Source organism: Piliocolobus tephrosceles, chromosome 3 (assembly GCF_002776525.5).
Source record: "Piliocolobus tephrosceles isolate RC106 chromosome 3, ASM277652v3, whole genome shotgun sequence".
Classification (NCBI taxonomy): domain Eukaryota; kingdom Metazoa; phylum Chordata; class Mammalia; order Primates; family Cercopithecidae; genus Piliocolobus; species Piliocolobus tephrosceles.
Window position 1 is genome coordinate 84972069 of NC_045436.1, and position 13615 is coordinate 84985683.

A 13615-nucleotide genomic window follows, 5' to 3' on the forward strand; every position below is an offset into this window, starting at 1 on the left:
GCGATCTCGGCTCACTGCAACCTCCGCTTCCCAGGTTCAAGCAATTCTCCTGCATAAGCCTCCTGAGTAGCCGAGACTACAGGCGCCCACCACCACTCCCAGCTAATTTTTTGTATTTTTAGTAGAGATGAGGTTTCACCATGTTGGCCAGTCTGGTCTCAAACTCCTGACCTCAGGTGATTCACCCACCTTGGCTTCTCAAAGTGCTAGGATTACAGGTGAGATCTTATATTTCATGGATAAAAATATCTACTTCCAAAAAGGATATGGAAAAAAATAAAATAAAAACATTCATTTATCTCACATAGATATTGACTCTAATAGTCTTATATAGATATATTCTAATTTTTTTTTTTTTTTTTTTTACTATGAGGCAGAGTTTTGCTCTTGTTGCCCAGGCTGGAGTGCAATGGCACAATCTCAGCTCCGCCTCCCAGGTTCAAGTGATTCTCCTGCCTCAGCCTCCTGAGTAGCTGGGATTACAGGCATGTGCCACCATGCCAGGCTAATTTTGTATTTTTAGTAAAGACAGGGTTTCTCCATGTTGGTCAGGCTGGTCTCAAACTCCCGACCTCAGGTGATCCACCTGCCTCGGCCTCCCAAAGTGCTGGGATTATAGGCATGAGCCACCGCGCTCGGCCTATTTTAATTTTTTAGACAAAGGGTCTCACTCTGTCATCCACAATGGTGTGCAGAGGGCTGGCCTTGGCTCACTTCAAGTGATTCTCCCACCTTAACCTCCCAAAGTATTGGGACTGTAGGCACATGCCACCGTGTCCAGCTACTTTTTTTATTTTTTGTAAATACATGGTCTCAGTATGTTTCCCAGCTCGTCTCAAACTCCTAGGTTCAAGCAATCCTACAACTTCAGCCTCCCAAAGTGTTGGGATTACAGGCATGAGCCACCACTCCCAGCATAGTCTTATATTATTAATTTCTGAAGTGTATTTATATTGAGAAGGATTGTTAACTAGTTCTAAGAAGGAAATTATACATAAATATCTTTCTAAGTTGTAATCTTTGGCATTTTTAAAATAAGAAAACTTACTGTTTCCCTCTGTGGAAGAATAGAAGTTGATCCAATTGTATAGCCTAATCCCTCACGTAAGCTGTTTAGGGACAGTTTCTGAACTCATATTTGGCCCAAGGGAAGTGGCATATCTCTTTTATCACAAACTCTAATCATAATTTTATTTTTTTCATGAAACAAAAAATTCAGCTGTTTACACTTCTCTAAAGAAAACCAGACATTTCAGTAAAGTATTTGCCTTTGAGGTTGTTTATCTTGGCTAAAGAAGTTGTCCATGAAACAGATGGAAAAATCTATGCTGAAATGAAAAGTAATTGGAGTATAAATTGATCTTAACCTAATGTGATAAGAACATTTCTTCTCGAAAAAGTAATAAGATTATCTTTCTCAGGGATCAGTAAATAGTAACCACACTATTGAAAAATAAATTTGAATGAGATTCTGGGAAGCACAGTAGAAACAAAAGCACTTACAAAGTCAGTTTTCTAAGCTAAACTTCATTGGTCTCACCGAAGCCAGCCAATCCCGTCCATGTTTTGAAATAGTTGGCAGGTGTCCCTAGGACCATGACATTATGAGTATGTGAGGGTAACCAATTTTCTTGTGGCTAAACCCACACTTAGATACTGGTTAAAATAGAATGGGGAGTGGAGAGATTACTTTCTAAGCTGGAGTCTTCACTAATATATATGTGGATTCACATGAAGAAACTTAGATTTTTAAGGACAATCACTTGTAAAACCACAAGAGGGTTACCCCAAACCTTGGTCACTTATAAGTAGCCACACAAGCCTGCTTTTGAATAACAGACTCTGTCAAACAGTAAATTAGGCTTCATGCTTATGACCCTCTGCTTCTGCTCAAAGGAAAACATTAATCTAGATTAGTAAGCAATTTCATTGTTGAATAAGCTGTCTCAAGAATATTTCTATTCTACATTTACAATCCATTTTTTCTAAAAATGGGTACAATGAATTACCTGAAATACTCTCTGACTATTGTTTATGCAAATATCTCTTGGTCAATCATTAAGCAATGACCCAGATTTTTGGATCACTCTTCCTCATTAAAATGTCTTGAGAATTATGGAGAAAAAAAAGACATTGTTACAAAAAGGGAAATCTTGTTTCAAGAAGCATTTGGGGCTGAAAGGTAAGTAATAAACCAAAATATATGTGGGTTAGTATCTTGACACTAAAAGGTTATAATGGGAAGCCAAGATAGGCATTATAGCATCAGAACTTTCTAGATTTTTCTAATGATAATGAAATCATGTGATTTTTACAACAGATTTCATAAATATTAGACCTAATGTTGATAATGTTGATAATTAAATCATGTGGCTTAACACATCTTTCTATAAATATGAGGCCTCAATTTTCTAAAACCTCAGAAGAACAGAAAAGCTTGAATGCAATAAAATGAAGAAGGCGATTTTTCATCTTTAATATGAGCTTACTTTATATCTGCAATAGTACATTCAGTAAAAGATATATGAAACTCCCAGGAATAGTCATATCAATAGAGATTTATTCTAAGGAGCAAGTTATTCTCAGTTATACATTGAGATGGAATTTTTTCTAATAAATCTGGTGAAAAAAAATGCATTTAAAGGAGTTGTGTCATCTGCTTAAAGAAGCTTGGTGACTTTTCCAAAAACTAAGAGATAACTAGAAAGTGGTAAACTGGTGGTAACATTGTTTGGAAAACAAAATGAAACTTTCTTTTAAGGTAAAAATTATGTCTGAATTTTTTTCAAGATTATATAAAACGTCACTAAAAAAACTAACTTATTTTCTCAAAATTATATTTCCTAAAATATAATTTTAGGAAAATTATTGAAGAAAATATCTTTCTTCAATAAGAAAGATATATTATTGGATCATGTTACATAATTATCTCTCATAGCAAATGTAAGCAGAGTTACATTTTGTCTCATTACAAACATTCAGTACAAACATAGGTACAATCAACTAGCTGACTGAGTATTCTTATTTATGACTTTTAGAGAGTTAGATGGTGTTCATTCAAGATTAATTACTCAAAATTTGTTCTTTAAAAATCTCAAATCTGATCACATCCCAACCCTGCTTACATCCATTTTATGACATCCCATTGTTGTTGGGTTAAAGACTCTTTAGGTTGGGAAGGACATAAACCCGACAAAAAGTAGATTGCCCCCCAAAAAAATGGGAAGTGGAAGAGGGATTGACTAACATAGTGAAAACTTGCATAAATAGGTCATCTTCATGTTTAGCTAGAAAAATGAGCTCAAATGATAACATCAGGACTCCATCTCACTCTGCATTTCCCAGCTCTTATTTGGTCTATTTTAGCTTTGTTGTCAGGTAGGTTCTTCATTTACGATAGATGCTAGAAACTCTAACCAAGAAATCTAATATGCATTTATTTGGAGGAAACAACATAACTATCAAAAAATCTCCTGCTTGAAAAAGGGGATATGGGTGGAAGGTGGCAGAAAATGATCACTATTCTTTAGCATATATACTATCCTGCTAGACAGGAGCAGCAATAACCCCTTGTCCTGGCCTTGGGGCAAATTCCTTGGTCAGCCCTTCAGTCTCCTCTTGGATCTGTCTTTTGGGATTCCCTTGTTGCTTGTCCTTTATGGTCACAGCCAACAAAGGCACTGGGGATACCCACTTTCTGGTTATCATACCCTACTGATAGTGCTGTTTCTGTTGGTATAGGTTTAGGATCCTGACTGAGTATTGCCTCAGGGGTTGAGCAATCATAGTACTCAGTTATGGGTATTTGCATTTCTCTGGAAACCTCTGTTCCTTAAAAGTTTACTAAACTCTACAATCTGTTTCCAGTAAATTCAGTAAGTTTACAACAAAACTGAGTTAGTATTGCATTCTAATCCTCGATTCTAGATTCCAAATTTGTTGTTTCTATCTTCTAACAGTTGGCCTCAGTGCTCTGTCTCCCCAGGTGGGCAGAATTCCTAGTTTTACTCGTAGCTTCCAATTTTATTCTACTCTCCCCAACCTTTGCTAACAGTAAATTTAGGTAAGAGTGAAGCAAAAATGCTTCTGACTTTGGCTGGCTTGTCTATCAGGACAAGGGCTGAAAGGGTTGCTTTTAGTGTTTTTACTGCTTCCAGAGAAGCCAGCTTTTAATGCAGCACTTTCTTGCATGTAGGACATCATTAAACTCTACAAAAAGGAACAAATACATTTCTGGGGCTTTTTTTCATATATATCCTTTAATCTTCAGCCTCAGTAGACATATGGTCTGAGCCCCAAGATACAAAAGATAGGTTAATCAACATCTGTGTCAATTTCTCAGCTAAAGCAAGAAGGGTCCTCATTGCCTCTTTACCACCTGAATTGAAGCAATTCCACATTTAAGGGTCTGTTACCACGCTTCAAATCTTGCACCATTTAAAAAATATACAAATCAGGATTCTTTCAGATCTAAGTGACTAAAAAAACCTCAAACTGGCTTGTTTGGTGAGAGAAATTTGCTGGTTCATAAAACTTAAAAGTTATGGAGTAGATCTGCTCAATGATGTCAACTTGACTTCCGTCTTATCTCTCTGCTTCACTATCCTCTGTGTTGTCTACGCCATAGAAAAGGCATTTCCTTTGAGAAAATGAGTTTTTTCCTTCTGGCTGCCAGTAGTATTAAGTTTACATCCCATCACATCAGCATCCCCAGCAGAGAGGGAATACTTTTCCCCAACAACACAAGCAGAAGGCCCAGAACTAACTTTATTGGTTTTTATTGGCCTGGCTTGGATTGTGTGTTTTCCTCTCTTAGTAATTTCTGTAGTGAAAGGAGGATTAATCTCCGATTGGTCAAGCCTGGATTAACACATGTCCAGCTTCAGGCCGGGCACAGTGGCTCATGTCTGTAATCCCAGCACTTTGGGAGACCGATGGGGGAATCACTTGAAGTCAGGAGTTTGAGACCAGCCTGGAGTTTCACCAACATGGTAAAAACCTATCTCTACTACAAATACAAAAATTAGCCAGGTGTAGTGGTGCATTCCTGTAATCCCAGCTACTCAGGAGGCTGAGGCACAAGAACCAAGGAGGTGGAGGTTGCAGTGAGACAAGATTACACCACTGCACTCCAGCCTGGGTAACAGAGAAATACCCTCTTCCCCTTCCAAAAAAATGCCCAGCTTTGAAGCTGAAGATAGACAACCTGAGCCTTGTGATTTGAAGGTAGGTTTTCCAAGGATAAATCATAGTGTTATTACTTGACAAAAGAGGGGATAGATCTTGAGTAGGTAAAACAATAATAATCTTTTAGAAGACTCAATGTGTCATATAAGGCCCTGGATGATCTGACCCCTGCCTACCTTACCTGTCTTGTCTGAATGTAGTCTCCTGCTTACCCTTTGAGCTCCAGCCCCACTGGCTTTATGTCATTTCCCATTCTGCTTGTGGACATTCACATGGGCAATTTCCTCTGTGAAAAGCAAAGCTCCTTTCTTCGGGTTTCATTGGATTGGTTCATTCTTACAAATTTTTCAAAGGTCAGCCCAACTATCACTTCCTCAAGGAAACGTTAGGTTGACTCATAAACTGGCTTGTATCCCTCCTGTTGTCATCCCCCAAAGTCTCCAAACCTTTCATTTGTATCTCTTACCATAATTGTAATTTAAGTATCTAATTGAGTAATTTTAGCTCCATGAGGACAAAATTTCTCTGTAAATTCAAATATATGTTATTAGTAACTGAATAAATGAAGGCATGAGAAAATGGGAAAGGTGAAGGAATACATAGGTGCTGAAAGTAATTACTTTGTTTTTCCCATTGATCTATTTCTGGATCTAGTTTTTCATCAACTCTCTCTTTTGTGTACCAATACCAATATCTCCCACTGTGGGTTGTTCACTGTTGTGTAACAGAGAAGATTAGTTGTAAAACATAATACTGCCATGAGGGTAATTTGAAGCACAACATTGTCTATTTCAGAAAATGAGCACTTTACACTGGTGCTCATCATCTGAAATGGATAAACCTAGGTGAAGTGCTAGTTCAGTGATTTACCAGCTTTTTTTTTTTTTTTTTTTTTATACTTTAAGTTCTAGGGTACATGTGCATAACGTGCAGGTTTGTTACATATGTATACTTGTGCCATGTTGGTGTGCTGCACCCATCAATTCGTCATTTATATCAGGTATAACTCCCAATGCAGTCCCTCCCCCCTCCCCCCTCTCCATGATAGGCCCCGATGTGTGATGTTCCCCTTCCCGTCGATAGCTCAGCTGGTAGAGCGGAGGACTGTAGTACTTACCGTGTCATTACCAGCTCTTTTGAGACAGAGGCTGGCTCTGTCACCCAGGCTACAGTGCAGTGGTGCAACCTTGGCTCACAGCTCACTGAAACTTCCACCTCCTGAGTTCAAGCAATTCTGCTGTCTCAGTCTCCCAAGTACCTTGGATTACAAGTGTGTGCCACCACACCCAGCTAATTGTTTTGTATTTTTAGTAGAGATGGGATTTGCTATGTTGGCCTGGCTGGTCTCAAACTCCTTGCCTCAAGTGATCCACCTGCCTTGGCCTCCCAAAGTGCTGAGATTATAGGCATGAACCACCGTGCCTGGCCATTTACCAGCTCTTTGATTGCAGAAATTAATTTTTTTTCTCTGAGCTTTTACTTATCTGTAAGCTGAGGATAATAATATTTACCTTGCATAATTCTTACAATAATATGAAGGCAATACAGTCATACCTCATACCTCAGAGATCTTGTGGGTTCAGTTCCAGACCATACCAATAGAGCAAATATCACAATAAAGTGAGTTACATAATTTTTTTTTTGTTTCCAGAGGATATAAAAGTTTACACCATTCCATAGTGTATGAAGTGTGCAATAGAATTATGTCTTTTAATTTTTGAATGTTGCTAAAAAATGCAATCATCTGAACCTTCTGAAAGCCATGATCTTTTTGCTGGCAGAGGGTCTTGCCTCAATGTTGATGGCTGCTGACTGATCAGGGTGGGTGTTGCTGAAGGGTGGAGTGGCTGTGTGTGGCAATTTCTTAAAATAAGAAAATAATGAAGTTTGCCACATTGATTGGCTCTTCCTTTCACAAAGGTTTCTCTGTAGCATGTGATGCTGTTTGATAGCATTTTATCCACAGAACTTCTTTCAAAATTGGAATTAATCCTCTCAAACCCTGCTGCTACTTTATACACTTGGTTTACATAACATTCTAAATTCTTTGTTGTCATTTCAACAATGTTTATAGTGTCTTCACCAGGAGAAGATTCCATGTCAAGAAACCACTTTCTTTGCTTATCTACAAGTAACAACTCTTCATCCATTCAAGTTTTACCATGAGATTGCAGCAATGCAGTCATATCTTCAGACTCTCCACTAATTCTAGTTCTCTTGCTGCTTCCACCACATCTGCAGTCACTTTCTACTGAAATCTTCAACTCCTAAAAGTCATCCTTGAGATTTAGCATCAACCTCTTCCAAATTCCTGTTAATGTTGCTATTTTGACCTCCTTCTGTGAATCACAAATATTCCTAATGGCAACTAGAATGGTGAGCTCTTTCCAGAAGATTTTCAATTTACATTGTCCGGATTCATCAGAGGAATCACTATCTGTGGTAGCTACAGGCTAACAAAATGTGTTCCTTAAGTAAGACTTAAAAGTCAAAGTTACTCCTTGATCCAGGGGTTGCAGAAAGAATGTTGTGTTAACAGGCGTAAAAACAACATTATTCTCCTTGCACAAGCCTTCCAGAGCTCTTGGGTCACCAGGTGCATTGTCAATGAGCAGTAATATTTTGAAATAAATCTCCTTTTCATGGATAGTAGGTTTCAACAGTGGGCTAAAAATATTCAGTAAACCATGTAGTAAACAGATAGGTTGTCATCCAGGCTTTATTGTTCCATTTATAGAGCACAAGCAGAGTAGATTTGGCATGATTCTAAAGGATCCTAGAATTTTCAGAATGGTAAACTGGCATTGGCTTCACCTAAAGTCACCACCTGCATGAACCCCTAAGAAAAGAGTTGGCCTGTCCTTTGAAGCTTTGAAGCCATGCATTGACTTCTCATCCCTAGTTATGAAAGTCCTAGATGATGTCCTCTTCCAATATAAGGCTGTTTTGTCTCTATTGAAAATCTATTGTTTAGTGGAGCCAACTCCATCATTTATTTTAGCTAGATCTTCTGGACAACTTGCTACAGTGTATCCATCAGCACTTGCTGCTTCATTTTGTTCTTTTTTTTTTTTTTTCTTTTTAATTTATTTTTTTGAGACAGAGTCTGGCTCTGTCACCCAGGCTGGAGTGCAATGGCACGATCTCGGCTCACTGCAACCTCTGCCTCTTAGGTTCAAGCGATTCTGCCTCAGCCTCCTGAGTAGCTGGAACTACAGGCGTGCGCCACCATGCCCCGCTAATTTTTGTATTTTTAGTAGAGACGGGGTTTCACTATGTTGGCCAGGATGGTTTTGATCTCTTGACCTCATGATCTGCTGGCCTCGGCCTCCCAAAGTGCTGGGATTACAGGCATAAGCCACCGCGCCCAGCCTTCATTTTGTTCTTTTAAATTAAGGAGATGGCATATTTCCTCAAACTTCATGAACCAACATCTCCTAGCTTTCAACTTTTCTTCTGCAACTTCCTTACCACTCTCATAACAGAGTTGAGGATTGTTACAGCCTTGCTCCAGAGTACGTTCTGGCTTAAGGGAATGTTGTGGCTGGTTTGTTCTTCTATCCAGACCAATAAAACTTCCTCCATGTCAACAATAAGGCCATTTTGCTTTCTTATCATTTGTGTGTTCACTGAAATAGCAGTTTTAATTTCCTTCAAAAACGTTTTCTTTCTTTGCATTCACAGCTTGGCTAACTGATGTGAGAGGCCCAGCTTTCAGCATGTCTTGACTTTTGACGTGCCTTCCTCACTAAATTGAATCACTTCTAGCTTTTAATTTAGAGTGAGGTGTGCAACTCTTCCCCTTGAACATTTAGTGGCCATTATAGGGTTATTACTTGACCTATATTTCAACATTGGTATGTTCTGCGGAATATGGAGGACCCAGGAGAAAGAGAGCTAGGGAACAGCCAGTCAGCAGAGCAGGCAGAACACTTACTGCAATTAAGTTTGCCAACTTAAGTGGGTACAGTGTTGCACCCAAAATAATTACAATAGTAACATCAAAGACCACTGATCACAGATCATTATAACAGATATAACCATAATGAAACTGAGAATATTATAAGAATTATGAAAATGTGAAACAGAGAAACAAAGTGAGCACATGCTGTTGGAAAATGCACCAATAGGCTTGTTCAACTCAGGGTTGCCACAAACTTTCAGTTTGTAAAAAATGCAATGTCTGTGATGTGCAATAAAATGAAGCACAATAAAACAAGATATGCCTGCATATTCTTTGTGCCTAGCACAAGCAATATTCTTACGATTATTCTTGGATCACAGACCTGTCACTGTAGTAGCAAGCATAGATTTAAAACCATAACCATCATTGTACATCACCCAGATGAAGGTCCTTTTGCCATCGTAAGAAACATGTCGGCCAGGCACCACGGTTCACACCTGTAATCCCAGTACTTTGGGAGGCTGACGGGGGGCAGATCATCTGAGGTCAGGAGTTTGAGACCAGCCTGGCCAACATGGTGAAACCCCGTCTCTACTAAAAATACAAAAATTAGCCAGGTGTGGTGAGAGGTGCTTGTAATCCCAGTTACTCAGGAGGCTGAGGCAGGAGAATTGTTTGAATGTGGGAGGCGAAGGTTGCAGTGAGCCAAGATCGTGCCATTGCACTCCAGCCTGGGGACAAGAGCGAGACTTCATCTCAAAAAAAACAAAAAAAGAAAAAGTAAACAATGAAGAAAGAAAGAGAGAAAGAAAGAAAAAGAAAGAAAAAGAGAGAAAGGAGAAAGAAAGAAAAAGAGAGAAAGAAAGAAAAGAAAAAAGAAAAGAAAGAAAAGAAAAGAAAAGAATAGGCCGGGCGCGGTGGCTCAAGCCTGTAATCCCAGCACTTTGGGAGGCCGACACGGGCAGATCACGAGGTCAGGAGATCGAGACCATCCTGGCTAACACGGTGAAACCCCGTCTCTACTAAAAAAAAATACAAAAAAACTAGCCGGGCGAGGTGGTGGGCGCCTGTAGTCCCAACTACTCCAGAGGCTGAGGCAGGAGAATAGCGTGAACCCAGGAGGCGGAGCTTGCAGTGAGCTGAGATCAGGCCACTGCACTCCAGCCTGGGCTACAGAGCGAGACTCCGTCTCAAAAAAAAAAAAAAAAAAAAAAGAAAGAAAGAAAAGAAAAGAAAAGAAAAACATGGCATGGGAGGGGGAGGGCACAATGAAAACAACTATTTTAGTCTATGTCAGTAACTATGGAGACTATACACCAATTCTGGAGAGGCATGTGGTGAAAATTCCCTCAGGTCTTAGGATTTAATCTATAAATTTACCTGAACCATATGAAGAAAACTTTACACTGAGTCAATTGGCTCTGGAAAACCAAAGAATTTCTGTGACTTGCTTTATTATGATACTCTTTTTATTTTAGTGGTCTGGAACCAAACCCATGGTATCTCTCATACTTTCTTACCAGACAGAAGAAATGTATTGAAACCATTCTCTTTTATTGATTAAGGCTGAAGGGGGTGAGGTTTGCTGGGTTTAGTCCTTTATAAGACCTCTCCTCTGCCTCAGCTTGTCAGTGGAGTGATTTTTTAAAAGACCCAGTTTTTCAGGGACTTTATTCAGTATGTTATCTTTTCTTCCCTTTAACTATGCACCTCAGTCTGCTCTCTCCCATTAGCATTTAGACATGCTCAATTCTTTCGCATCTTAAAAAATTCCTTTCTCAATCTCACATCCCCCTGTAGCTACTCTGCTATCTCCTTCCTCCTCTCTGTAGCGAACATTCTTTAAATAGTCCTCTGCATTCACTATCTCTACATCCTCACTTCCTGTTTAGCATTCAACCTCAGGCAATCTGGCTTCTGTCACCACTGCTCTTCTACTAAACCTCATTTTGCCAAGGATTGCAATGAATGCACCACCATCTATCCAAGGGATACTTCTTATTACTTGTCTCAGGTGATAATTCAGTAAGTATGTGGCCCTGCTAATGCTCTGTCATGAAGCATTTCCTTAATTTGGCTCCCATAAAACCACACACTTCTGGGTTTCTCCTTTGGGGGCTCCTTCTCTTTCTCTCGAACCTCAAGAGTGGTGTTCTTCTGTTTCTCTTTTGGAGTTCCACTTTTCTTCTCCCTCAGTGTATGAGATTATCTTCTTCAACTGCCATCTTTATGCTGATGATTCACAAATTTCTAACTCCAGTCTGGATCTTTTTTCTGAATTTCGGTCTCAGATACCCACCTACTCACTGTGTATCTCACAATGGATGTCCTTCCAGTGCCCGAAACTTAACTTGTTCATTGTGATTGTTTCTTCCCACAGCCCCTAAACTGCTACTCCCAGGTCCTTCTATCTTCTTTTTATCTCCAGTGAAAGCTACTACCAACCATTTTGTTGGCCAGGTCAGAAACCTGGGTGACATCCTCAATCCTGCGTCTGCCTCGCCCTGCTCCAAGGTAGTTACTGTGCTCCATTCCTGCTACTTCTGTTAATACTTCTGGATCTACCCATTTCTGTCTTCTCTATTATTGCCTAATTTCTCATCTAGACCACTCTAATTTTTCTACTCTCTCCTCACAGATGTCTTAGCCTCTGTTACTGTATTCTCTCAATCCACTTTCCCCACAACAACTACAAAAATATTTTCAAAGCCCAAATCTAATCATTTTCTTCTTTTCAAATTATTGATTTCTCAGTCCACTTAAGCCAGCATCCAAACTCCTTACCACGATTTAAAGTAACCCTCATAATCTGATCCCTGCAAACTCCTGCATCCTAATAGTATGAACTCTTCCTCTTTACTTTCTATAAGTCTTTTGGAATTAATTTTATTTCATCAAACATGTCATGCTGTCTTATGTCTTTAATATAGATACAGTCGTTTATCTAAAGCAAGCACTTTTCTCTGACTTACCACTTGGCCTGAATAATTCCTATTCATCCTTAAGATCTCAGTTCAAATGTTACTTCCATGAAAAGATCTCCCTGAACCTACAAGCACCCTTCCTATTGCATCCTGGCATACTTTTCTTCACATAACTCAAAATATAGAACAAGGCTGGGAAAATAGAGCATGAGAAATGCCACTACTAATGTGAAACAAGAATGAAGAACAAATATGTCATTCTTCCTTTTCTTTGGGGAAAAAAAGACATTTATTTAGCATCACAATCAGACTATTACATTTAGCAATCAACAGTATGGGTGAAAAAAAAAATCTACATTAAAATCCTTTGTCGGAATGCTTTATACTTTCCACAGAACAGAAACAAAAATACCCTGTTACACAGTTAGTTACAAATACAGTCCTCGAGTTTTTTGCCCATATACATGAGTATTTGTCTAAAACATGTCTTCTTTGTAGCAGCTAGGCCCTGCCACCACTGTGCTTGGCTGAGTTCACAAATCTGTTGTAACCTGTAGCTTCCCTGTCATTCTTATAACACACTTGTGAGAGATGTTCTATGACAGAATTTCCATCTACTTATGATCCTTCTGTATTTTGGGGATTTCCTGGGCAGACCTCCATGATGATACAGTTTATTCTGTTTGCTTTTGGTCATGCACTGATTAAACTGTCTCTCTAGAATGTAGAAATCAAAATACAAATGACACATTAGTCTCTTAATATATCAACATAAACTATGATAAATTAGAAACTCACATTTGAGCAACCATTTATGCAATGGAAAATGAGAATAACAAGCCTTCATTTCTACATTTTTTTTTAACAAAAAAATTCTGTAAATGTGTCCTGACTAGGTTAGATTTTATTCATCTCAAATTCTTTGGTAAGCTCCTCCCTCCTCTCAATTCATGGCACATACCTTTCCGGAGCAAAGCAATTCAAAAGTCCCAACTAAAAGTGGGACCTATAACGATTTCCCTTGTCACCTCACAGCGATGATTTTGAATTTCATAAATTACTACAAAAATTCACATCTTTCCCATTGGCTGCCACCAATAAAGTCTCTCAAAAGTAAAAATGTATGCTACCAAGTAAAGTAATTATTGTTTCCAAAAGCTAATAATTCTATAATAAATACATTCTACATTTGCCCTTTTTCTAAAGATATTGGATATGTAATAAAGCATTATTGCTTGGTAAGCAGCCTTGTTGGAGAACACTATTATTTGCCAGAATTACATGAAATTTGTCTTTTCATAAAACAGTTTAGAGCAAAATGTTTCACTCATTGCACTCATTGCAGATTGTATCCATTAAGTTTCATTCTGAGTTTTTGTTTCATTAGAAAATAAGTGAATTTGAAACTCTAAACTAAATCCACCAAGCCCCATCCCCTCCAGCCTTAATCGATAAAAAGGGGAATTACTTCAATAAATTTCAAAATTGAAAAAAGCTTTTTATAAAACTTTCAATTTATAAACTTCTGGTCTAATGGTTTTTTCTAATTACTTACACACACACACACACACACACACACACACACACACACACACACACA

General features: G+C 38.7%; 1 protein-coding gene across 1 annotated transcript in view; it reads right to left on the minus strand.

Annotated features, from left to right (window-relative positions):
- Window positions 1-12435: 12435 nt before the first annotated feature.
- LOC111547986 (translation initiation factor IF-2-like) overlaps window positions 12436-13615 on the minus strand; it is a 9991-nt gene continuing 8811 nt past the window's right edge. Inside the window, exon 3 of the mRNA XM_026455023.2 lies at window positions 12436-12732. Within this exon, the coding sequence (XP_026310808.1) occupies window positions 12731-12732 (2 nt within the window). The 3' untranslated portion in view covers window positions 12436-12730. The remainder of the gene's footprint in view (window positions 12733-13615) is intronic.